The following is a 23,586-nucleotide window of genomic DNA, read 5'->3' as shown; positions in this document are numbered from 1 at the left end:
TTACTGGGTTCTTGTTTGCTCTCTAACTCTACACTACTGACATTCTACCGTCTGCTACAAAAACATCTGCGTATTGATATATATATCTGCTTATTTTTCAAGGCTAGCTGTTTCAGTTGAGTCTCTTCATTTGAATAGCAATAACAAATGGTTTAAACTTTACTTACATTTTTATGTTGGAAAAATTCATCCTTGAAATGAAATGAAGTCAGATATGAATCTGACGACTTATTGCTTCTGAAATTTTCTTTCCTCTCAGCTTTTCCAGCCTTGCTAACCAGGGAGCTAAAATAATAAAATAATAATTAAAAAAAAAAAAAAAACAGATACATAGAATGTACTTGAAAATTGTCCAAAACTACTGAACAAACTTCCCAGAAGAGCTACTGGCACAGTGTTCAATGTCTATAAATCCAGATGAATTTGGAGAGGGATTGGCTTTCTAAGTCACTCAAGGACCAATCCCATTTTTTGTCAAACATATTCAGAAGTCATTTAACAGATGTTGGAGGTGAACAACAGCAGTGTACAGATCCATAATGTAGCCTCTAGTGCTACTATTTGCATTCTCAAATCCCATAGAGTTTTTCCTTCTTTGTAGTTGAATAAATGAAAAGTCTTTGCAAATACGTGACAAATGGCAAGTAGAAAATATAAATCTTACACTGCCAACATGAATTCACAAACACTTCCAGGTTTCTAAATGTTTTGGTTAATAGAGGTCATCTAGTAAAAATGAAGACATTTCAAATGAATAATTTGAAAAGAGCTCTCCTTATTTTGAAGTAGTGAGCTCTGTATATTCAAAGAAAGAAAATTGGGAAATATAATTGGGCAGATGGGAAGTCACTGAACATCCCTTCAAAGTCCGAAATGGGCCAAGTTGACCTAACAGCTTGCTGCTGCCGAAATGGGGCAGTTTTGCTCTTCCCTTGAGCCTTCCTCCAGATGTTTCCTCCCTCTTCTTCCTTTCCATTGGCTGTGGTGCACTTCCAACCCTGTGGGGAGCCTACTGGGTTCCCTGTATCAGCAGGAAATTCTTCTTTTTTCTGTCTGAGTTAGTTTTCTGATGAGTTACCGGGCTGCACCAGCTCACAGAGGGGTCAGAGAACTGGGAAGGGGAAGAAGCTCATGTGCAGGAGCAGAGAAAGGAGGAAAAGGAGCCAAGCCGGGGAGGGAAGTGTGGCAGTGAGGTGTCACAGGTTGGGTCAGTTACTCGTGGAGCTGCACCCAGATGTTCTCCTAGAGGAAGACGGGCCTTCTCCAATATGGAGCAGAGTGTGCTTTAAACAAACAAAATGAAACAAACCAAAAAAAAAGCAAATCTTGATAAAAACCAGCTAAACCTTCCCAGGTATTTCACCACAATGATTAAGTCCCTACTGTTTTGCCTTTCTCAGAGCAAAAAATAATTTCTAACAACAACAACAACAACAACAATTTCTAATAGAAATGTCTCAACTGCATCAACCGCATCTGTGTTATGCCTTTCTAGGAACATGATTTAGAACACAATGCCCAGATATACATCCATTAGCCCTCTATTCAATTGTTAGATGAAGCCAAGTGTAAGACCTTTATTCACATGATATAGTCCACCAGCTGTGGCCATATTCAGGCCACAATGTATGTAGTGTATTAGTGATGTTATGCTTGTAACATCAGTGCTATTTCATTAGTACTGCTCTTGCCTTTCTTAGGCTATACTCGCTCATGTGACTGATTCCTAAAAACAGAACAATAATGCTTTAATAATAAGGCTAGAGAAGTTACTTAAAAAAATGTGTCTGACAGCCTTGTTAATCTGAAGAAAGGCTGAATGAGGTCAACAGAAACCTCAGCAGGATCACTGCCTCTAAGCACCGTATAATACACTGTGTATAAGAAACTCATAGTGCATTTTATTACAGATCATAGCCAATGTCAAGTTCTTCTCCCTAAAAGTTAAAGAGAAATATTTCCAGTTCTGTGACAGTGATCTGTTTCACTTATCTGTAATACCCAGGACTTAACAGTACAGCTTGGACTCCACTGTTTGGCTCTGTGGAGTCGATTGTACAAAATGCTGTTTGAGGGCAGGAGGTTTTGGACACTTTTCTGTTTCTTCCAAAACCAGATTAAAAATTGGGGAATTACCTAAGTTTGTACTAGCTCAGCATCTCTCCCAAAAGCAAGACCACTTCTTCAAGGCCTGGAGCCACTGCTAAAGCAAGTAAGCACTTAGCCAGAGAAACTGAGAACTGTTGTATGATAGTGAGAGGTTTTTATTTTTTCAAGAGGAGAATAGCATTGAGGAGTCCACTCAGTCACTTACATTAGTAAGTACTCAATAAACAATACCAGGACTATCCTCTGGACATACATAAACTGTTTGTATGTGCAGCCAGGAGGAATTTTCCACTCATTCTTAACCTTGAAGCATAGTCAGCCTCCTCAAAACATATTGAAATCATTGGAGAAACTTGTATTCTCCTTGGTAGCCTTTGCCTCTGTCCCACTTACAGTCGCACAATACATTAACAGCATTAATGTGAAAACTTCATTGATTTCAGCTGATTCTGGTTTCTGCAGGGAATTAGACGATGGGCTTAAAAGGCTCACGGTATGATACAGTTTCATACACTCCCATGAGTTTAAATTCAAAAAACAATTAAAGAGAACAGCACAGAATTTCCTTTAAATAAATTACCTAATATCCACATACACTCTTTAAGAAATGCTTAACAACTCAGCATTATTTCTGTTTAACCTTTTGTTCCTTTTTTCTGTAGTGCCACCCTAGTGGATGCCTTATTGATCTCTGTATGCAAATGGGTATTATAATGGTGCTAAAGCAGACCTGGAATAATTTCATGGAACTGGGCTACCCGTAAGTAAATGCAATGCTTCTGCTTCTGTAGGTCAGAGAAGAATATCAAGTTTATTATTGCCTTCTGACCAGATACATGAAAGAAAGATACAGTAGTAACTGCAATAGAAAATCTACCCTAGGGTAGAGAACCCTTAAGACAGATTTCTAGACATGTAGAGATAGTTAGGGTTTTTTAGTTTTGTTTTTTATGTTGGACATAGTTTGCAACAGTGAAATATAAATACTAACTGTTAAATAATAAATGGGAGGGAAGTACTTGATTTTATTAAATTGTATTTCCCTGTTTTAAAACTCCTTAAAAATAACTGTAGGACTACTATGTTCCTAAAGCAGGAAATATTATATGTATCATTTTTATCTACTTCAGTAAGTTCTAAATTGGATTTCTCCTTGCTGAGTGATAAAAGATGCCTGAAAGGGCAGGTATTGGCTGGAAAAAATGCACTGGTAGCATATACTTGCTCAGAGACAGAAAAATATTCAGACTGATACATAGGCAAGTTTCCTGGTGATCTTCAGGGCACTGTAGAATTGTGCCCTAGCTAAAAGAGTTGACGATTATTCATTTCCTATTTGTTCATTTCCTCCTGATTAATATTTAATGAGCATGATTAATATAGACAGTTGATGGTAGGAACAGTGTGGCAGGTCATCAAGGGAAATTAGCAAATATGAAAACATAAGGGAGAGCTGACGTATTCAGGTTTGCCCTTGTGAAACTCTGCCATTTGACAGGACATGTTTTGCTGCAGGATCCACAGCGGAGCTAGCACAGAGTTCGGTCCCCGAACTGCAAAACATGCTGCAGCAGATCTTTTAAGCAGCCTCAGTGCTGACCAAATCCAACCATGACGAGCATGGGGTAAACGATTTAAGTGGACAGAGTAGCTGGGAATCGAGGCTGTCAACACTCGCCGTGTCTCCCATGTCCCCCTTCCCGGGTCGGCGCCCAGCGCTGCCCGTCACGGTTCTGCAGTAGTTACAGCTGGAGGAATTAGCCAGGGAAGAAAAACAGCAGCAGCAACAGTGATCCTTCTCTTTCCTCTCCCTGTCTCTTCTGCCAGTTTTACTTAGATGTTTCTGCAAGCTGTTAATAAGGGTCTTGAAACCTAATAAAGAGCACAAAGGGATTTAAAGAAGGGGACTCAAGGGGATAGGAGGGATCATTTAAGGACAAGTGATTTAATAGAAGTGAACTCTGCTTAAAGTCAAGTCAGTCCTTTCATTTTGGAGTCACAACACAAATCTGGGCAGTGTGAGAAGCTAAGACTTGTTCTGAGGAGAGAGGAATTTGGACTCCAGCCCTGTTACTCCATCTCTCTAGCCCTGAGAGCCCTCTGAAGGCAAGCAATTTCCTTTTTGTGGGGGGGAAAAAAACGTTATCCTTCAGCTAAATGCATGATTGGAGCCAACACCATGTGGATGGTCAGAGGGTTTGGAGGCAATCCAGTAGTCTACAAATTCACTGTGCCTCCATACACACGCTAGCTACTGTCTGCCTAGACCCAGGCAGCCACCAACACTGCCACACCAGAGCCAATAGTGGGGGATGTTTCCCCATAAAATAGCCCTAGGAGACGAGCTACAGCAGCCTTTTTTGGAGAGTGTTTTTTTGCATTGTTTCAGGTTGGCAGCCCAGCTCTTGTGCTGGCATGTGCTCCCACAGGGACCTTGGAGACATGCGGGGCAATCTGAAATGCCTCTCTGGGCTCCAGCTGTTCTTTAGCAACAGGAACCTCAAAGCCTGCTGTCACATCTCTCACTGATACCTGTAACATCAACTTGTGTTTTGAAATTTCTGCCTGAGAGTTAAAAACAAAGTTTCAAAGAAACCTGCCACAGAAACCAGAAAGAGTTTCAATGAGTGTGCTGTGATCTGAGTGCTAGAGCATTTATTGTTTAATGGTTACATGTTTTGATGCAAATACTGGCGTGTCAGAGTGGTACTTCTGCTTCATGTAAACATCCCCTCCAAACCTTCAGAAATGTCAGTCAGTTCTCCTCTCCTGTGTTGCTAAATAAATACATCTGCAATAACTAGGAAACAAAGTATAAATTATTGCTTCATTTGGTGGTGGGAAACTGCAATTTCAACTTGGTATTTTGCTTGGAAGAAGAATGTATATCCACAGAAAAAACACATTACTTTACATTGCTCGCATTTCTCAGGACATACAAATTAGAAAAAAAATATTTCTTTGGATATTACCAGCAGTCTTCAACATTAGTAACACTGAGTATGGGCTTCCCCTCTCACAAAATAGGAAATTAATTGGGATGCATCTCACAGTATTGGTCTCCCATCCACCTGATCCCTCAATTTTCCCTCTTTGCAGGAGTTCAATTCTCAACCCTCTCACTATCGCATGGTAAGGGTAGGAGAGGTAGAGTACCAAAAGGGTTCTGTGGACTTCAAAGAATTGCCCTTTACTGATCATATTTCATCAATCACAATCATGTCTTATTAACAAGAGTGGATCTTTTAGCCTTTTTACATGTTAGAAACTGGCTGCAAGCTGAAAAAAATTTTTAATTATTTTTTATACTTCTAAATTTTGGCTTGAAGTTCATGCTTGCACTTGTACTTCTACATTTTTTTCTTGTACTTCTAAATTTTAATGTCCTCTGCTTTGTTGCACCTCCAGTTCTTTGAGGAAGACAAGGAAAGCTGTAACCTCTCTACTAATTGGCCTGAATGGAAAAATTGTCTCTGAATTAAAAAAAAAACCCAAGTAAGTGGCCAATCCCTCAGCATTATCTAATGGCCACTTGCCTACCATTCACAGAGAGACCAGACCAGGCCACTGTGAAGGCAAGAAGCTAAGTACAGTGCACTCTAGGGAGGAATAACCCCATGCACCAGGACAGGTTGGGGGTTGACCTGCTGGAAAGCAGCTCTGCGGAGAAGGACCTGGGAGTGCTAGCGGACACCAAGTTAAGCACAAGCCAGCAATGTGCTCCTGTGGCCAAGAAGACCAATGGTATCCAGGGGTGCATCAGGAAGAGTGTTGCCAGCAGGTGGAGGGAGGTGATCCTCACCCTCTACTCAGCCCTGGTGAGGCCACACCTGGAGTACTGTGTCCAATTCTGGGTTCCCCAGTACAAGAGAGGCATGGAACTACTGGAGCAAGTCCAGCAGAGGGTTATGAAGATGATTAGGGGACTGGAGCATCTCTCATATGAGGAAAGGCTGAGAGAGCTGGGACTGTTTAGCCTGCAGAAGAGAAGGCTGAGGGGGGATCTTATCAATGTATACAAGTATCTAAAGGGAAGGTGTCAAGAGGATGGAGCCAGACTCTTTTCAGTGGTGCCCAGCGACAGGACGTGAGGCAACGGGCACAAACTGAAACACGGGAAGTTCCATCTGAACATGAGGAAAAACTTTTTTATTGTGAGGGTGACAGAGCACTGGAACAGGTTGCCCAGAGAGGTTGTGGAGTTTCCTTCTCTGGAGATATTCAAAACCTGCCTGGACGTGCTCTAGGTGACCCTGCTTGAGCAGGGGGGTTGGACTTAGACGATCTCCAGAGGTCCCTTCCAGCCTCAACCATTCTGTGATTCTGTGAAAGGTTTGAATTATCTGGGTGAGCCATCATCTACCTTGCTGAGACAAAAACGCCCACCACAGATCGAGAGAAAATATCTTTCATGTGTTTTTTTTTTCCTTTCTCTGCTAGCTGTAACTCGTATCCCTTGTTGGCCAAACCAGTGCAACTCTCTGACCTAAGAAGTCAAGTGAGAGGCTAAGGTGTTTATTTCAGATACAGGCATTCATTTTCTCTCTGGCTCATTGCCTCCCACGCTGCCCCTATACATACTTTTCTTCAAGAACAAGATGTTTCCCCTGACAGTTCCCCCACCCATCCCGAGTTGGAGATAGCTTTCAGGTCAGCTGTTGTTCTCGTGTCCACCACGTTGCTGTTGGTAGTCCACCTCTTCCCTCTGCCCTTCGTTTCTTTGAACAGTTGGTTCCAAACACTATATTTCCATTCAAAGATACTTCTGCCCCTCCAGGATTGCTCAGGGACTATTTGCCCTGCACGGGGTTGGACTAGGCAGAGATACCAGCTCACATGCAGGGAGAGGTCAAGCAGCATCAGCTATCTATTTCTTCATTTCTCATTTAGAGTTCAGAGATCTCCACACAGCATTGCATTGTGCTATATGAACAGACCTCCAAATGACTTGCCATTTTGTGCGGGGAAGAAGCAGCCTAATAAAAGGATGTCAAAATCCCTCTTCCATTTTAATAACATGTAGACCTGACTAACAGCCCGCCAGCCTTAACCGTTTGCATGCCTATTTCACTTTGTCGTCAGCTATGTGTATTACTAATGCTGTGTTCTCCTGTGCATTGGTAAATTCATTTTGCAAGGTATGTTGCGCATGCTTAGCCTCTTCCAATTTTGTAATAAACAGCCAATAACATTCTTTACTTTGTTTCTTTAATTTATTTGAATATGTAGGCTAATTCAAAACTGGTGGACCAGGAGAAAACTACGACAAGAATATGGCACCCAGAGAAAAACAAGCTTCCCACAGTGGGAAAAGGACTACAATCTTCAGCCTATGAATGCTTACGGACTCTTTGATGAATACCTAGAAATGAGTATGATACTGACTTTGTTTCTCTCTCTTTTACTAGATTTTAATGTTATTACCTTTTTGTTGATGTTGAGGGCTGATGTATTCTTTTAACTATTGCTGTATGAAGCTAAAGAGGCTGCAAAATGATTTTTATTCTCACAAGTCAGGTGAGGAATGGCATGAGTTTTTAAGAACCGAACCAAGTCAATATAGCTAATCACACTGCTTCTGGTTTGCTAACCTCGCATTTATGAAACACTTCTGATTCCAGCTTTGTGTGGACAAGGTTGTTTTCTAACTTGCCTTTGCCTGTATACACTTCTGAACAACTTTCCTGTTTTCTGTTTAAGTTCCCTTGGGCTTTTATTTTTCAACTGTGTGGCACAGAGCTATGTGCTTGTTTATATTTAACATTTGTCATTATTTGCTACTTCACATTTTCAAAGTAGCTTGCTGCTAAAAGATGTTGCTTAATCCAAAGAAGAGGGGAATGTAAATGATGTAAGAAATGTTAAAGAACAAGAACTTTTGCCTTATGTGACTGAACTGCACGTCATGAACAGTTTTCTCTCCCTTGCACAATTCTTTTTAAATTAATGGAAAATTTGACAGTCTGAGAAGCTGCCTTTACAAATTTGCCTAATTGGTTTCAAATGGCTGCCCATCTGTACTGCAAAAAGGAGTGTGTTTAGCCCTAATCTTTGCAGGTACTGAGAGATTATAGCTGATGCTGGAGTAAAAATATACACTCCCTAGAAGTGCTGCTTGTTGACCTCCAAACTTCTCTCCAACTTACAAAATCTGGATGTGGCCCTCTGTCCAGAGGATATATGTACCTTTGCTCTCTCCTCCTGGCTCTGAACCTTTGGGAAAGAACTGCTGTACAAGAGTCACTAGACTATTGTATAGCACAGCATAATGGGAAATGTTTCTCCTTGTATGATACTTCAGTATCTTAGACCTTGGGATAAAATCTCAACACTTATATTATGATCTTTCCTTTTCTTTCGTAGTTCTTCAGTTTGGGTTCACAACCATTTTTGTGGCAGCTTTTCCACTGGCACCACTTCTGGCCTTACTTAACAATATTATTGAAATTCGGCTTGATGCATACAAATTTGTTACACAGTGGAGGAGACCTTTAGCTTCAAGAGCCAAAGACATAGGTGAGTTGTGTGCGTGTGTGTGCACGAGCGTGCGTGTGTGCATGCATGCATTTGTGTTGTTTTTAAAGCAAAGCATTGACCATTTCAAGCAAGAGCGAATTAAGGAATTTTCAGTCTTTTCCCCCATTACCAAAGCACAGTTTTGATTTTTGAAAAAAACTTCAACTATCTAATGCCAATCTATTTTGCAATTAATAGTTTATATTGGAAATTGTCTTTTAATGACTTCTGGGTCACTTACCAGCTAAGATGTTTTAATGAAGTGATCAGTGTTCTCTGCAGGCTTTTTCTTGTGGCAGACACATTGTGTGAACACATGCAGCTGCTCGGTTTGAATATAATAACCAGACAGAGCAGCTGAAACATGAAAACCAAATTACAACAGCTGCCATTCTGTAAGAGTCCTGCATGTTTTCTACGTACGCTGGCCAACAACAAGCTCCCCTGTCACTCAAGGGCTATGTCCACTAGGTCTCTGGGTGGGTGAGCCAGGGAGGGTCTGAATCCCAAGAAACAATTTGCTCTCAATGAGGCACACCTACATTGCTAAACGCAGGGTTTGCATAGCTTTGAGGTCACCCGGCACACACTGCTGCAAGGGCTCTCTGAACATATTTTGACCGTACATCTCCTCCATGCTTGCAGTGTGCAAAAGCTGAATGCTTCTGGAAGGACTCTATAAAACCAACTCATCTGCCCAATGCTGATTCCCTGGTGTCTTTGGAGGGGTAAATAGGATATATAGCTGCCTCTCTGCATTGCAGAAAGCAACATATTTAGCCCACACCATAGAAAGCAGAAGCCCAGGCTTTCTGCTCTCAGAGTTGTATACAACATACCTAAAATCTGTGTCTGAGTAAAGCCTTGTATGTGAACAGAGTGGACCCAAAGGGCATGTAGGTACAGGCATGGACTTCAGCCAACACACAAGATGCACTGCAGACATAATTTCTGGAAAGAAAGTTGCATAATTTAAATAATAAAAGCACAAGGAAATAGATTTTTTCAGCCAGATTCAGGTGTGCTTTCTCACAATGTGTTGCACCTTATTTTGGTCCCTATTCAGCAATTTTTTTAGGGACAGCATGATGTTTCATTAAAATCAGTAGATGTGTCTAACCTGCCTTTGGTGGGATTCTCAATGTTGGTCCCCATGACCAGAGTCACTGTATGTCCATACTGCAGAGCTGTAGGACAATTCAGATTGGGCCAAAAAGCCCGGGTCATGCTTAAGATCTCAGTGTGCCATTGTACATGTACATCATTTGCACGCCATGAATGTTTGGATGCAGACAAGACAGGCACAGGCTGCACACAAGGCCTCTGCAAACACAGGCAGATTGTGAATTACACATACTCAAGGCTGATGTGGCAGACCCTCCTCCAAGACTGTATAGCCTTCCTCATAAGCAGGGAGGCTTACAGCTTTTCTTAAAACTACTCACATGGTTAAGTGGTTTGGTTGAGCCAAGGCCTCCATGAGCACTTTTTCCGGTTTCAGCCCCTCGATGGGAGTAGAAATCTGGTCCATTGAGGTACTGCAGTTTAACATGAAAGATTATTTTTACTCAGTAACTCTCTAATAGAAACTGCATAAAAAAACAGAGGGTTGGGACAACCACTTCAGATCGTGCAGTATTTGAAGTACTTTTGTCCTTGTTTCCCTGGAGCTAACATACTCTCTTTTTTTGAACAGGAATCTGGTATGGGATTCTGGAAGGCATCGGAATTCTCTCTGTTATCACAAATGCATTCGTTATAGCTGTGACGTCTGATTTCATCCCTCGACTTGTTTATGCTTACAAATATGGACCTTGTGCAGGCCAAGGAGAAGCTGGACAAAAGTAGGCTTTTCTTTGGGAGAACTATTGTGCATGAAAATCTCTGCCTCCTTGAATAGATATAGCAGTACTGTCTGTGTATGCACGGATTCCACTAACGAAAACTTATTGCTTGTGCTTAGGTAACAGATACCAGCCACAGGTATTGATGCTTTGCATATTCATAGTATGGGTTGCTTGGGTGACTATAATTTATGACATTAATTCAAGGAAAACATGGCAGAACCATTATAGAGATTCAGTGTGTGTAATAGTATGCTATTTTCATAATTGATACACAAGCTGCACTTCCCAGCTGGTGTACATGGATATAGCCCTCTTTAGTTATGAGGCAATGCTGATATTTATCAGATATGAATTTAATCAACATTTTAAACTTATTCACTAGGTTTTTTTTCCTGATGTGGTGTTCAGTATGTATTGCTTCAAAAAGTAGTGTCTAATGAGAAGAAGCAATTCCCAACCAATAAATCAAGATATAGTTACAGAACAGCGTAATCTGATTTTCTTCTAAAACTAGAGTCCCTTAGATTAAATCTTTCAGGAGACATTTGTGAACTGAATCCCTGCTGCCTAAGTGGATTTTCTCTCAGTATTGGTAAACACTGAGATTACATTAGGGTGTTCACACCTACCAGCAAGTATGAGTATAGCTGCTAGATGGCAACTTGTAAAATCTGGTCTGTTGGGCTGGGGGAAGGTCACTGAATCCAGCCAAACACAAATGGACAGTTTACAATTAATCTCCTAGCTGCTCCATTACTAAGGACCCTATTGTTAAAAGAAACAGTAGACAGAGCGCTTACATTTTGCTATTAGACATATGGCAGATTGATATTTTTTTTTCTCCTCTGCTACAGAAAGTGGGTTCTTCTGTTGCTGCTTTTTAGCCATTTTTTGGCTGTCACTACTGTTTAATTTTACTGATGGAAGAAGGGCAGCTGGTGTGGCAGTTCCTGATTAGCAGAGCTGCTAACTTGCTGTCCTAAGAGGAGTCCAGCATTTTAGTAAGTGGCAGGGGGCAATATTCCATTTATTTTTGTGAAGCGTTAAAATCTCTTCACTGGTAAAATGTTTGGTCCAGTGCCAGTCATTCCTGAGCATGTGCCTCCCCTTGCACCACTACAAATTTCAACAGGACACTGAGTCACTGTCAGCGATTTTCCTGCGCTAATTTTCTCAGGACCACTGTGCATGAAAAAAAATGCTTTTAGAAATTTTATTTTTATAAGGAAGCAAATATGATTCACTAACTTTCAAACTAGTTCTGCATAGAGGAAGTAGCTTGGCTCAAGGAGGAAGCTCTTGGTATCTTAGAAACCTCTTGTACAGTGTTTTCACATCTTTGACGCTTTTCCAAGTGAGCTTCTCAGATAAAATCATCGGATAATAATCCTCTGAAGAAGCTAACTTGGATAAAAACTTTTTTTGTCAGCATTCTGGATATTGTTATTAATAAGTGCTGTTACAAAAGTAGGAAGCTATTCAAAAATCCACAAGAATATTGAATTTTCTTAAATTTAGGAGTCAAGAGTATCTGTAACTGAATAACTTAAATGAGTGAGGTGGCTGATTCTCTCAAAAAACATCTGTAGGTATTAGACCCATATGGCACACACTGATACTATAAAAATATTGTAATTAAATTAAGTTCCAAATCCAGTCTATATGGGGATTTTGAGTCAAAGCCGGATGGCATTTAAACATAATTTCTCAAGGAATGTAAAATCCATAGTTTAAAAAAAATCACCTCTTGCTGTACAGAAAACCCGATAATGGAGAACCATTCACTTTCAGCTTTCTGAACCTCTGGCACAACAATTAGAAATAATAACTCAGATTTGAACTATCTGGTTTGGTACTGCTGGATTATAATGGTAGCAGTATAAGGCCAAGTCTACCATATCAAACCAAAATAGATTTTTAAGGATCTATTTAGATCACCTAAGACTGTTGGTACCCCTGGCAGTTCTTGGCAGAAGTTAATTGGTTTCCAAACTCTCCTTTAAAGTGATTTTCAAGCCTGGGTTGCCTGACCCAGAATTCCTCTAAGCTCATCTTAGATACTTGTCCAAATACCTGTAGGATGGCTGTTGGAATCAAAGCACTATTTGAGAGGTTTTGGTTCAGTGGATATATGAGAATCACTTTCTGTTGCAGTCTTAAAGAGATCATTTTCTTGCCCCTGTGGGTCAGAATTGCCTGGTAAAACCCTACTAACAGGGGTGTTTAGGAGCTATCCTCATGGTAGCTAAATCTGTGTTTTGTGCAGTACTTATACTCATCATTTGGGTTCTAATACGGTACTTGCAGACAGAGTATGCAGTATATCATGTGGAATAGTTCTGTGAATAGTTTAGGTTATATTTGATCCTTTTCTGTGTTGGAAAATATGTTTAAATAGATTTTTGATTAGCTCAGTTTGGCATAACTGTTAGGAGAACAAAGATAGCTTTGTTCCCTCCTTCTTTCTTCCTGTCTCGAAATCTGGGAACCTTGTGTAATTCCGTGGGTATACCTTAAGTTTTAGATTTGAAGATGGTTTGGGTCAAATACATCAAGAACAGTGGGATATTAAGAAGAGTGAGGCAACACTAAAAAGGGATGGCCATGACAGTGATATGACTTGATTATTCTGGGTTTTGGAAGCGGCAGTCTTTTTTTTCCTCAGTTGACTGAAGAATTTAAAGCTTCTCAGTCCCCCTGCTCTGCACAAAGCTGAACACTGTGCCTAGACTTACCCACACTTGGGCAGTGCAGAGTGAACAGCACTACGCTCTTCCCTCAACTTCATTAACACTGAATTTGAGCCTTTTAGTGACTCTCCGACAGCCCTTTGTCAGGCAATATACATTTGCTAGTACTCAGTGTTCTCCAAACCTATGTCGCTGAATGCTCAGCCACACTGCAATCTTTCAGTACTGAGTTCCTCTGATTAACTGGAAATTTTGGAGGGGAAAAAAAAAAAGTCCAGTAAGTCCAGTTATTTCCCCAGGCTGTTTTAAGTCTAATGCTTTTCCATTTAATTTAATGTCCTTTGTGCTTGTATTATGAGAGTAACAGTGGAAGTATTCTAATTATCTTCCTAGTGCCACTCATTATCTTCTCTACTGTGTCAGCTTTTAGTAATCTCTTTTCTAAGGTAGCCAGTTTCTTCACTATTTCTTCTCCCATAGAAGTCTGCCATTGCTTCACTTTTATTGTCCATCTGACCCACTTCAGCATTTCTGTTATAGTGCCTCAACATCCCTTTCAAATATTAATAAGTGGGACAGTTAACTGTGGATTTTGTGAAACCCAGAGAACATCCCCCTGGGTACAGTAGTTAATGGAAAAACCTTGCTGTGTCCTGACTACAGGACTTTTTTCTTCTCTAGGTGTATGGTTGGCTACGTTAATGCCAGTTTATCCGTATTTCTGGTGTCTGACTTTGAAAACCGTTCAGAGCCAACATCAAATGGAAGTGAATTCTCTGGTTCACCATTAAAATATTGCAGGTAAACATCTCATTAAAACACCTCTCTGCTTTTAAGGCACTGCAAGGGAGAAGCATCATGATAAATTTTGAACTTCAAAAAAAGTAATGGAAAAAATAAAAGTGTAGCATTTGATACACGCTCATGATACTGCTCAAATCTTATTTGCAGAACTCTTCCTTACATGGAAGAGAAGCTGAAAAGTGGGTATCTTGCAGGTGTTCCTGATACAGGATTTGAATGATGTAATGGGTTGAATCAGATGCAAGCAGCATGGAGAAAATGCGGTACCACAGGACTAATAATAGGTGACTATGGTTACTTATGTACCAGTGAGATGAAACTGTAATCAGGTTACAGTGTAACACATACACAATGAAGCCAAATTAAAGTTGCACGGGAGGGACCACATTGGATCATTTCACAGCCTAAACAGTGTCTACCCTAAGCTTGGTTTAGAAAACAAGTTGTTAATATGTTTGCTTAATATGATTGCTTGAGGGTGTCATTATTAGTAATAATCATATACTTCTGGTTTGAACCAGAATAAAATGAGCAGTTGATCATCTCAGCCTGCAGATTGGAGAAATAGCAGTCTGGGACTAGCCTGTAATGAAAGATATGCAAATGATTAGTATTAATGGGCCAGAAAATTAAAGATCTACAAAAAGGTCTTAAATGGGGTCTCTGACAAAAATACCAAATGACAAATATAGTTACTAATTTTCTGTTGCAGCATTGGTTTACCAGCGTGAGTCCTGGTAGCTGCAGATCACCAGTATTTTTCCTTGTGGAAAATTAAAATATGCTTTCATGAGTGTCTAAAGAAATAAAATACTTTAGTCCTTGCAGAAAAAGTCACTGATACTTTGTAATATTGTCGCATTTTTATTAATAACAAAAAATTTAAGTTGTATAGCATAGTGAGCTGGGGTGGGAGGGCGGTGACATTGCAACTTTCATTTAAATAGCTGATATTGTGAGACTCTGTTGCACCTTATCTTGCAGAAAAAATAACCTGATGTTGGCTTCACGCATAACATTTTCTGTGGAACAGAACTGCTAAGGAGAATCCTTTATTCCACATTATTTACTATAGCACTTTTTGAAAAGGTTTTGGATTCTGATCACTCTCTTCCCCCTGTTTAATTTCTTTCTTTTCCAACCTCAGGCATGAGCTTGCTCCTACTTAAAGCCAGTGGTAGAAATCCCATTAATAAATGCAAAAGTTGTCCCCTCAATATCCCATACATGGAAGGCTATTAAAACTGGTGCCATAAATCTCTAGAAAATAAATCTGGGGGTACACTGAATTGTATGTATACTCACCATTGATAGAAGATGTCTTACTTTCTCTAGCTGAGTTTATCAGCTACTTAACCCATCTGAATTCTGCTAAAATGTCAGTCATTTTAATTGCACTTTAAGCCAGATATTGATAAGGAAGGAAATCTTATGTGCTACTTTGTAACAGTGTAGGCATTTTTCCAGGAAGGGCAGTCTGTCTGAATCAAAAAAAGTGACTATATTCAGTTAACTTGTGCTTGTATGCAACACAGATGTTCCTGTGCTGTTCTGGTTGTTTATAAAGGTTTTCTGCATTTCTTCATGTGTAGTACTTGGTTCCTAACAAATGCAACGATATGAGGTATCTGCTGAACTGGGACCTGGGCCAAGGGCTTAAGTTATGAAACATCCTAAACTTTGAAGTCAGCATGCTGACTGCAGAGGGGAAGATCATGTCAGTTTTAAGAACTTGCACTGGAGATATTACAATTTAAGAAAAAAATGTTGCTGACTAGGATCCCCAGATACAGTTTATTTTATTTTGTATAGCACCCTCTGCAATCTAAGAAGGTGAGACTTCAGGGAGAAATGTAGATTATCTCTCATAAAGATGAAATTACTGTTTATTTCTTTTGCTCATCTGAGTTTTCTTTAGTTTCTTAAAACTGACTTAGAAATCAAGCTTTAGTGTATTATTTACTGTGGCATTTTCAATATTGTTTATAATGGGTTTTATGTCCCATGTAGGAAACGGACTGAGCAGAAAACAAATTTCCCACTAGTTTTAAATTAAGTTTCTGCAATACTGTTTTGGAATTACAACACTGCTAATAGCAATGGGCTCCAGAATGGGCAAACATTCCTGATTCATGATTTGTTAATGCAGTTTTGCAGTTCTCCTGGATCCAGCTTTCCCAATAGACATCTCTTATTACTTTGTTGAGACCTGAAGTCTTTAAAGAGCTGTTTTGTGAGCCAAGACACTAGATCACTTTCTTACACAGGCTTTGCCCTGATGAGATATCGAGAGGTGCCGTTCTGGCTCCATTAAAGTCAGAATCAGTTCCTCTGGGCTTCGGGTGCCTGGGCTTCAGCCGGAGACTTCAGTAGAGCTACTCATGCTTTGTTCCAGGGATGGTCCAAAGGCCAGATGGCACCCATGGGCTTTGGGAATGTGCTTGGGTGCTCTAAGTGAACCAAAGTGTGGCAAGTGGAGGTGATCAGGAGATTTGCTTCAAAAACACCCTCCTAATCTAAAATAAAACACTAATGCCTAAGAAATAAGCAGGAGTTTTGGTGATGTACAGTCTGAATAGAGATCATTTTGGTGCCAAAAAGGCACTGATAAAGAGCAATGGGGTTTTGGCTTGGTCTTGCTCCTAGGTGGCAGGCTAGGAGCTCACTAACTACCATACTCTGCTTGTCTTTCAGGTACAGGGACTACCGAGACCCTCCTCACTCTCCTGTGCCCTATGGTTACACGCTGCAATTCTGGCATGTCTTAGCAGCACGACTGGCTTTCATTATTGTATTTGAGGTCAGTGGCCATTCAGTTGGCAAGGTGTACTTGTTTCTCTGCTATAACAAAAACAGTGAAATGAAACAAAATTCTGTTTGAAGCTTTTCCATGGGGCCAATCTGGGATGGTAGATGTTGAGCTTTTCCTGCTAGTTTCTGATATTTATATTGTACTTTGTATTCCCCGTTCTGTTTTCTGAACAGTCATAGGTATTTCAGTTTTAACTAAAAGGTGAACACAGCACTTTGATAAAACTCAGAAAGTAAATAAAAGGTTCATTTATTTCCCCTATTTGCATGTCACCATTACAGTTTTCCTTCATATCCTATCTAGGCTGGGAAGCTGTATGCTGACAAGTGAGTGAGTAAGGGATGAAAGAACATGAGAAGAAAGGATGAAGTCTGAAGAGTTTAAAAATGAAGATAGTTTAAACATTTGGGTTTTTTTCTCTGTTCTTATTACCATTAATTTCCAGAGACTGATTAACATCACAAGATAATAATAAAAATTCAATCCCTTTGCCACTGTTCATAATATTAGTACTTACTGTCAGTATCTCAGAAATCTTTAAGACAAGCCAGAGACAAGCCAGCATTGCATGACTCTTATTTCAATGGTGATTCAGAAAAAGAGAGAGGGGAGGGAAGAAGAATAAACTGAGATCATTTACAAAACAAAATGCATCTCTTGAGGCTTGAATTTCAGATGCTTGAAAATCCACATTTCCTGTCAGAAAACAGGTGCTCAGCATCTCTCTAGCATGAGCAGTTTGAAATGCCTTATATACCGTGAAGAAGCCAAACAGGGAACAAACAATTTTTTAAACTCTTTGCTCTGTCCTTCTCTCTGAAGCCATAGCAACTAGGACTTTCAACACAGATATGGAAGTTGTAATCACCATAAATTATTGGCATACTCTTTATGAGCACATATTGTATTTCTGACTCACATTACTGTGTAAATTCATTCTGACCTGGGATTTCAAAACGTCTCTTTGAATCACAGAACAGACACATCAGAGTTAGAGGGAAGGTGAGGAGCAGACATTTTCTAGATTATTTCTTGCCTAAGACTAGCTTGGCAGCTCAGCTGAAGCCTTCAGTGAACTCCCCCAATTGTGGTTTTCAACCCTTCCCAGATCAGGGAGGCGCATGGCATTGCAGGCTGGGATCTCTCCTTCCTCTGCTCTGGGCTAACTCATTAGAAGCCGGTCCTATGGAACCTGGCTCTTCACTGATCTCTGCCACACTCAGGGAAACATTATGGGAAAGAAAGAATGATTTATTTCATAGAGGCCTGCTGGGCTTGAGCTTGTCTTTGTTTCCTAAGTTGACAGTACTGAGAGCTAGGGTATCCTTCTCTAAGTAGGACTACGGGAAAGACTTTGGCAGGTCACAGCTAAACAGGGCTCCTTAGGGCTCCAGCACAGAGCCTTCGTCAGCCTGAGGAGTTTTAAGGTTGAAGAGAGGCTGGCTTTTTGACACATATGGGCAACTGGCATTAAGGTAGCACGGAACAGATAACTGAGGGAACAAAAATCAGCCCTGCTGAAGTCTCACTGCCTAGCCAAATTTGCAGCCTCTTATGGAATAGTTTTTTGAATGTGGCCAGCGCTTACACAAGAGAATTGTTTTTGCCCTGACCAAAGCCATAGCTCAAAGCTGTCTGCCTCAACAGGGGCCACTCTGTTGACTGGCACTGCAGACAGTTTTCTTAACTATATCTCTGAAATCATGCAGGGGTGTACAGAGCACTTGCTTCAGGTTAGGGTAGTGGCTGCTCTTCTCCCTCCTCCATCTATGAAAGGGCTTTGCAATTCAGCTGAAAGAACCCTTAAGTATTTTGTAGTATCACTTTTGTATATAAAGCAGTTCTTGCCATTACCAGAGGGATATTCATAAATAAGAGGGGAAGTAGTTCACGTATTCCACCTGATGGAGGAGGCATCCCAAGGAAGCCAGTTTCTAACAATATGTGGTCCATGTTATCCTAACAACTTTTGAAGCAGTGGATCAGCCCATACTCCTCTCTATCTCATCCCACAGTGCTGCACCCTGTACAAACATTAAGTTATTCACCCGTGCAGGCATAGGGTGCAGGACACAGTGTGCTGCGTCGTGTTAGGTCAGGTGTCAGAAGCAGCTTAGCTTCAGTAATATAGTGCTCTGCCCAGGTGAACTTGCTGTGCTGACCATTTGGTGAGTGGCAGAATACTGTGCTAATGCACTAGGTTGCTCCTGAGGCTGCTTCTAAGCAGCTACTCAGTGGCTTTTGCTTGGCACTGTCTTCCCTAGGCGTTAGGAGGTGTCTGCTTGGGTCCTCCTCTTGCTCTTCTGCAAACAGGCAGAGGGGCAAGGACAGGTGAAAAACCATGGCTGGGATGGCACAACCTGAGTTGTGTGCCCTGTGTACCTTCCCAGATGAGCCAACTGCAAAGCATGACTGCAAGAGTTTGAACACACAGGTAGTACAACAGTTCTGGGACCTTGTTTGGGCCCAGCTGCCCTTGGCCTTTGCTGAGGTCCATGCTCCACTGACTTCAGCTGGAGTTTTGGTGGGAAAAAGCTTCATGATTTGGTTTCTTCAAATTTAGTAATGGGTTTAGTTCTGACACAGCATCCACCTGTGAGTTGAAAGGTTTTCAAGAGGAATAGAAAGCACTTGTTTTCTTCCTGAGATATCCATTTTGAATATATTCATTTTTCAACCCTTTATGTTTTCACAGCACCTCGTCTTTTGCATAAAGCACCTGATTTCCTACTTAATCCCAGATCTCCCGAAAGATTTGAGAGATCGGATGAGGAGAGAGAAATACCTGATTCAGGAAATGATGTATGAAGCTGAACTAGAACGTCTGCAGAAAGAAAGGAAGGAAAGAAAGAAGAATGGAAAATCTTATCACAATGAGTGGCCATGATGGGGTGAGGAAGGAACTGCTTAAAAGAAGATAGGAATTAAGTTCATAAAAATCTCCTTTTTTTCTACACTGGAGAGTGCAAAGCAAAAGAGGAATAGTTAATGTATGCTGTGAGCACTTAGCACATGTGTGCTCATATTTAATATGGTGCACATATTACATAAGTGTTTTGAAATTAGATGTCTTATAGGTTTAGTCTTCTCCAGAGCTGTCAGTACGAGCAGATCAGACCAATGCTTAAGTCTCTGCACTGTTTCCAGGAACCTCTCAGGCCAATTTAAAGTTAAGGCCCTAAAACATCAAAGTAGTTATATATCTTACAGTGCTTTACACAGCTTAGTGATCTCGTGGCTCCTCATCTTGATCAAGTCGCTACTTCATAACCAATGACTACGCATTAGCAAAATGGCAGTATATATCCATGTGTGTGGCCACTGCCTTCCTTGCCCCCTTCCACTGTGGGCTAAGCTGTGTCAGCTTGCTAAGATCACATATGCAGACCATTTCCGCAGCTCTGAAGGTATACAAGTATTTGTTCAGAGGAAACACTTGATCATGAGTCTAATCAACTGGTCTAACATCACTGAAGAATTTAGGTGTGCAGAAGAGTTGAAAGACAGATAATCTAAAGGTGGATAGAGGTGTCTAACTTCAGGGTCATTTATTTGGAAATGTTACCCTGAAAAGTTGGAAAAAAAGTTTTAAAGATTTGAACAGTGCCTTTGCAGCATAAAGGACTGTCTAGTCTCAGAAGGAAGCAGATCAGGCCGGGGTATCTTGTTCAGAAGTATTTGTATTGCAGGAGCACATTGAGGCCTCATCAGGAATTAGTGCGTGTGATACACATAACAGAAAACAGACTGTGTCTTAAAGACCTATCTGCCTAAGAAAAACAACAGCTAAAAGAGGCCAGCAGAGCAAGAGAACATATTCATTCAGAATTTCTGCTCTTGGAACTTGTTCTTGAGTGGGGAAAAAAAAAGAACAAAAAGAACTAAAAGAACTAAAAGAACTAAAAGAAAAACAGACTGCAGTATGGAATAACTTGAACTCCTTCATACAGAGCACAGGCTGTAGAATTAAATTTGGCCAAAAGGGGCCGCTGTCAGTAATCGGTATGTCTAAAAGAGCTCCGTGGATGAACAGATTACACCTACTTTCTTTTGTCAATTGTTTAGTATTAAGGAATTAAAAATTTCCCAGATCATTAACCCAAAATAGTGGAATTGTAAGCCTGAAGATTGCAGAAGTGTTGGATGGAGTAATATGAATCAAAATGTGCTGGCTGAGTGTTGTCAAAGCTCTACTGCCTCTTGCCTCAAAGTGATAACACTGCAATTCCTGCAGAACATGAAGTAGCATAATTGGCCACAACATGAAGAAGAAACCTCAAAAGCCAAGGATGTAGGAAGACAAGTGGAAGCAAACATATGTCCTGGTGATATCCAGCTAAATACAAAATACTGGAGCTGATCAATTAGCACCTAACTCTTTTCCAAATAACTAGAGCTCCATAAACATTTTCTCATAAATCAAAATTCTCAAAATTTTCTGATAAATCTTAAGTAATAGTAAGATTGTTAGTTTAAAGGGATTTAAGAGGGAGAAAAATTAAGCAAATTGTTTTTAAACTAATCTACAAATCTACTAATCTACTAAACTACAAGTTCTTCTAGAAACCATTCAATAGAAAGGCTAGAATTTGCCCTTCTATACAGACCACACAGTACAAGACTCTGTGGATGGATGCCTCAGTATCCACAAGACATTGGGACTGCTTGTACCAAGACCACATATTGCCAAAGTAGATTGACTTCTTTTCACTGCAAGGTAGAATTGTGCTGTTTCCATGGGGGGAAGGTTTTAATGATAGGTTATATGGCTTGGGGAAGGAGGGAGCAGAAGGAAACATATGCACCCTCATCTCTCTAGCCACTGCCTTCCTACACTTTGCTTCCTCGCAGCAAGGAGCCTCCTCCAGTAGTGACCCATTTTCCTACATGAAGAAGATAAATGACACAGCAGCTGCCCTTATCAGTGCTCCTGGTCCAAGGCTGAAGTCCCCATGAGGCAGCACAGCCACTGAAAGATGACCCTGTTCTCCGTTGCCTGGGTGCCAAAATGAGTGGGAAACCCAACTGATGGTTGTGGGTTGTGTTCCTGTCTAAAGAGCAAGTGAACTTGTTCGCTGATCTTTGCTTCAGCTTAGAGCAGCTGTGGACACTGCCCATGTGAACAGTGGAAAAAGGGGGATATTTCAATCTCTGTAAATGTCATCCTTGGATACACATGTGCTGGATAGGTCAGTAGGTCCCGCCCACCACCTACAGGTGTGTATTGCACTTGCAGTCTGGGTTGTCTCAGGCAGGATCATGCAAAATCACATCCAGGCCAAATTCACATGCAGCTGGCTTATTTTACATATCCTGTGTATAATAACTAAAATAACAGATGACAACAGCTTACAAAGTGTTTGCTAGGTAGTAAAATGAGACATGAGTCATGCATAGAATCAGTGTTGCCTGTAGGAGTATGAACCTTTCCAAACTCCTGCAGTAAGATATGGCTTTGTCAGTGTAATCTCCATAATTTCCCAGATCTGAATTGAAATGTATTACAACATAAACTGACCTCCACTTCTGAGGAAACACAGCAATCTAATGTTCCAAAAGAAATAAAGCACAGCAAAAATACAATAGATAATAATTGCTTTGGTGACCAGTTTTCAATATAGCTACGTTCTGATGAATTTTCATGATATTACATTACTGAAAGTTGTGTCAGGTTCTGCTCTAAATGAGAGCATGAGCTGGAGGTTTTCCAAGTTTGTGCTGAGTATGATGCTGAAAGAGGCTCTGACCTTCCTGGCAGATCCTGAGTACATTTCTGTTGCTTAATATTGACCAGTCAACCTACAGAGGTTTCTGTGCTGCCACTCTGCAAAATAGATTTGGCCTTTGTCCTTCAAAGTCACGTAGCAGAACACTCAGGAAAGATGACCCCTTTTTATTTATGTTTCATTAGGAAAATATAATACAAATAATGGGCTAATAATAATAAATGGAGTTTTAAAGGTCTCTAGATAGCAAATTTATACCCGTCCCTTATTTCTGATCTGATGATCGGTTTTGTTTAAACCTCCAGGTGATGGTCCTATATGTTGTTTACTTATTCCAGCTCCACAAGAGCACTACCTTCAAGAGAATGAGAGAAAATGCAGCCTCAATGCATGCCACAGACATTTTCCATAGCAAGCAGGACAGCACACATCAAAGGATTTACTGTGAAATCATCTTGCAATCAGCATAGGATTGATCACCATAGACCACTCTTGACAGCAAGCATGTACTTAATAAGCAATTATACTCCAGTTTTTAAAACCAAGGAAAAAATTGTATATTGGGACTGTTTTTCAGCCTGTTTGCTACGTTTTTTGCATTCTGTCCCATGTTGGTTTTACAAATCTTAGAATAATAAATGTAAATGAAAAACCTGGATACTTTGACAAAAAGAAAGCCTAGGTATATAACATCATCTGCTTTCAAGCCACCAAATACTGCAACTGAAACCTTGTTTACAAATCAGTTCTTTTTTATTTCAAATCTTTCTGAGGGGACTTATGTTATTTACCATATATATAATATATATAAAAAGTATATAGAGAGATTGTTTATTTGTAAATAGAAAAATCCTATGGAAAGAATGTCAAGTTTTCACACTTAAAAAAATCATCAACATAAAGCCATGTTTAATGCTTGTATAATGTGACGCAATAAACTTTAAAATAAATTATGCATATGAAACCTTTGCTGTTTGGCATCATGAGTTGCTTTCTATATACCTTATCTTTTCAGAAGGCAGACAGACCAGTTCAGTGGAAGCAAATGTAAATGCAGACCAAAAAGGACCAAGATCCAGTCA

The 23,586-nt window shown here is 40.4% G+C and overlaps 1 protein-coding gene across 1 annotated transcript in view; it reads left to right on the top strand.

The window, feature by feature from the left end:
- ANO4 (anoctamin 4) overlaps nucleotides 1-23,521 on the top strand; it is a 230,250-nt gene extending 206,729 nt beyond the window's left edge. The window contains exons 24-31 of the mRNA XM_067296928.1: nucleotides 2,772-2,869; nucleotides 7,339-7,481; nucleotides 8,473-8,625; nucleotides 10,322-10,469; nucleotides 13,844-13,963; nucleotides 16,661-16,766; nucleotides 19,474-19,669; nucleotides 22,843-23,521. Of these exons, the coding sequence (XP_067153029.1) occupies nucleotides 2,772-2,869; nucleotides 7,339-7,481; nucleotides 8,473-8,625; nucleotides 10,322-10,469; nucleotides 13,844-13,963; nucleotides 16,661-16,766; nucleotides 19,474-19,665 (960 nt within the window). The 3' untranslated portion in view covers nucleotides 19,666-19,669; nucleotides 22,843-23,521. The remainder of the gene's footprint in view (nucleotides 1-2,771; nucleotides 2,870-7,338; nucleotides 7,482-8,472; nucleotides 8,626-10,321; nucleotides 10,470-13,843; nucleotides 13,964-16,660; nucleotides 16,767-19,473; nucleotides 19,670-22,842) is intronic.
- Nucleotides 23,522-23,586: the final 65 nt, after the last annotated feature.

Source organism: Apteryx mantelli, chromosome 1, assembly GCF_036417845.1.
Source record: "Apteryx mantelli isolate bAptMan1 chromosome 1, bAptMan1.hap1, whole genome shotgun sequence".
In the NCBI taxonomy this organism is placed as follows: domain Eukaryota; kingdom Metazoa; phylum Chordata; class Aves; order Apterygiformes; family Apterygidae; genus Apteryx; species Apteryx mantelli.
Note: the sequence above shows the minus strand (reverse complement) of the source record. Positions and strands in the feature narration are given on the sequence as shown.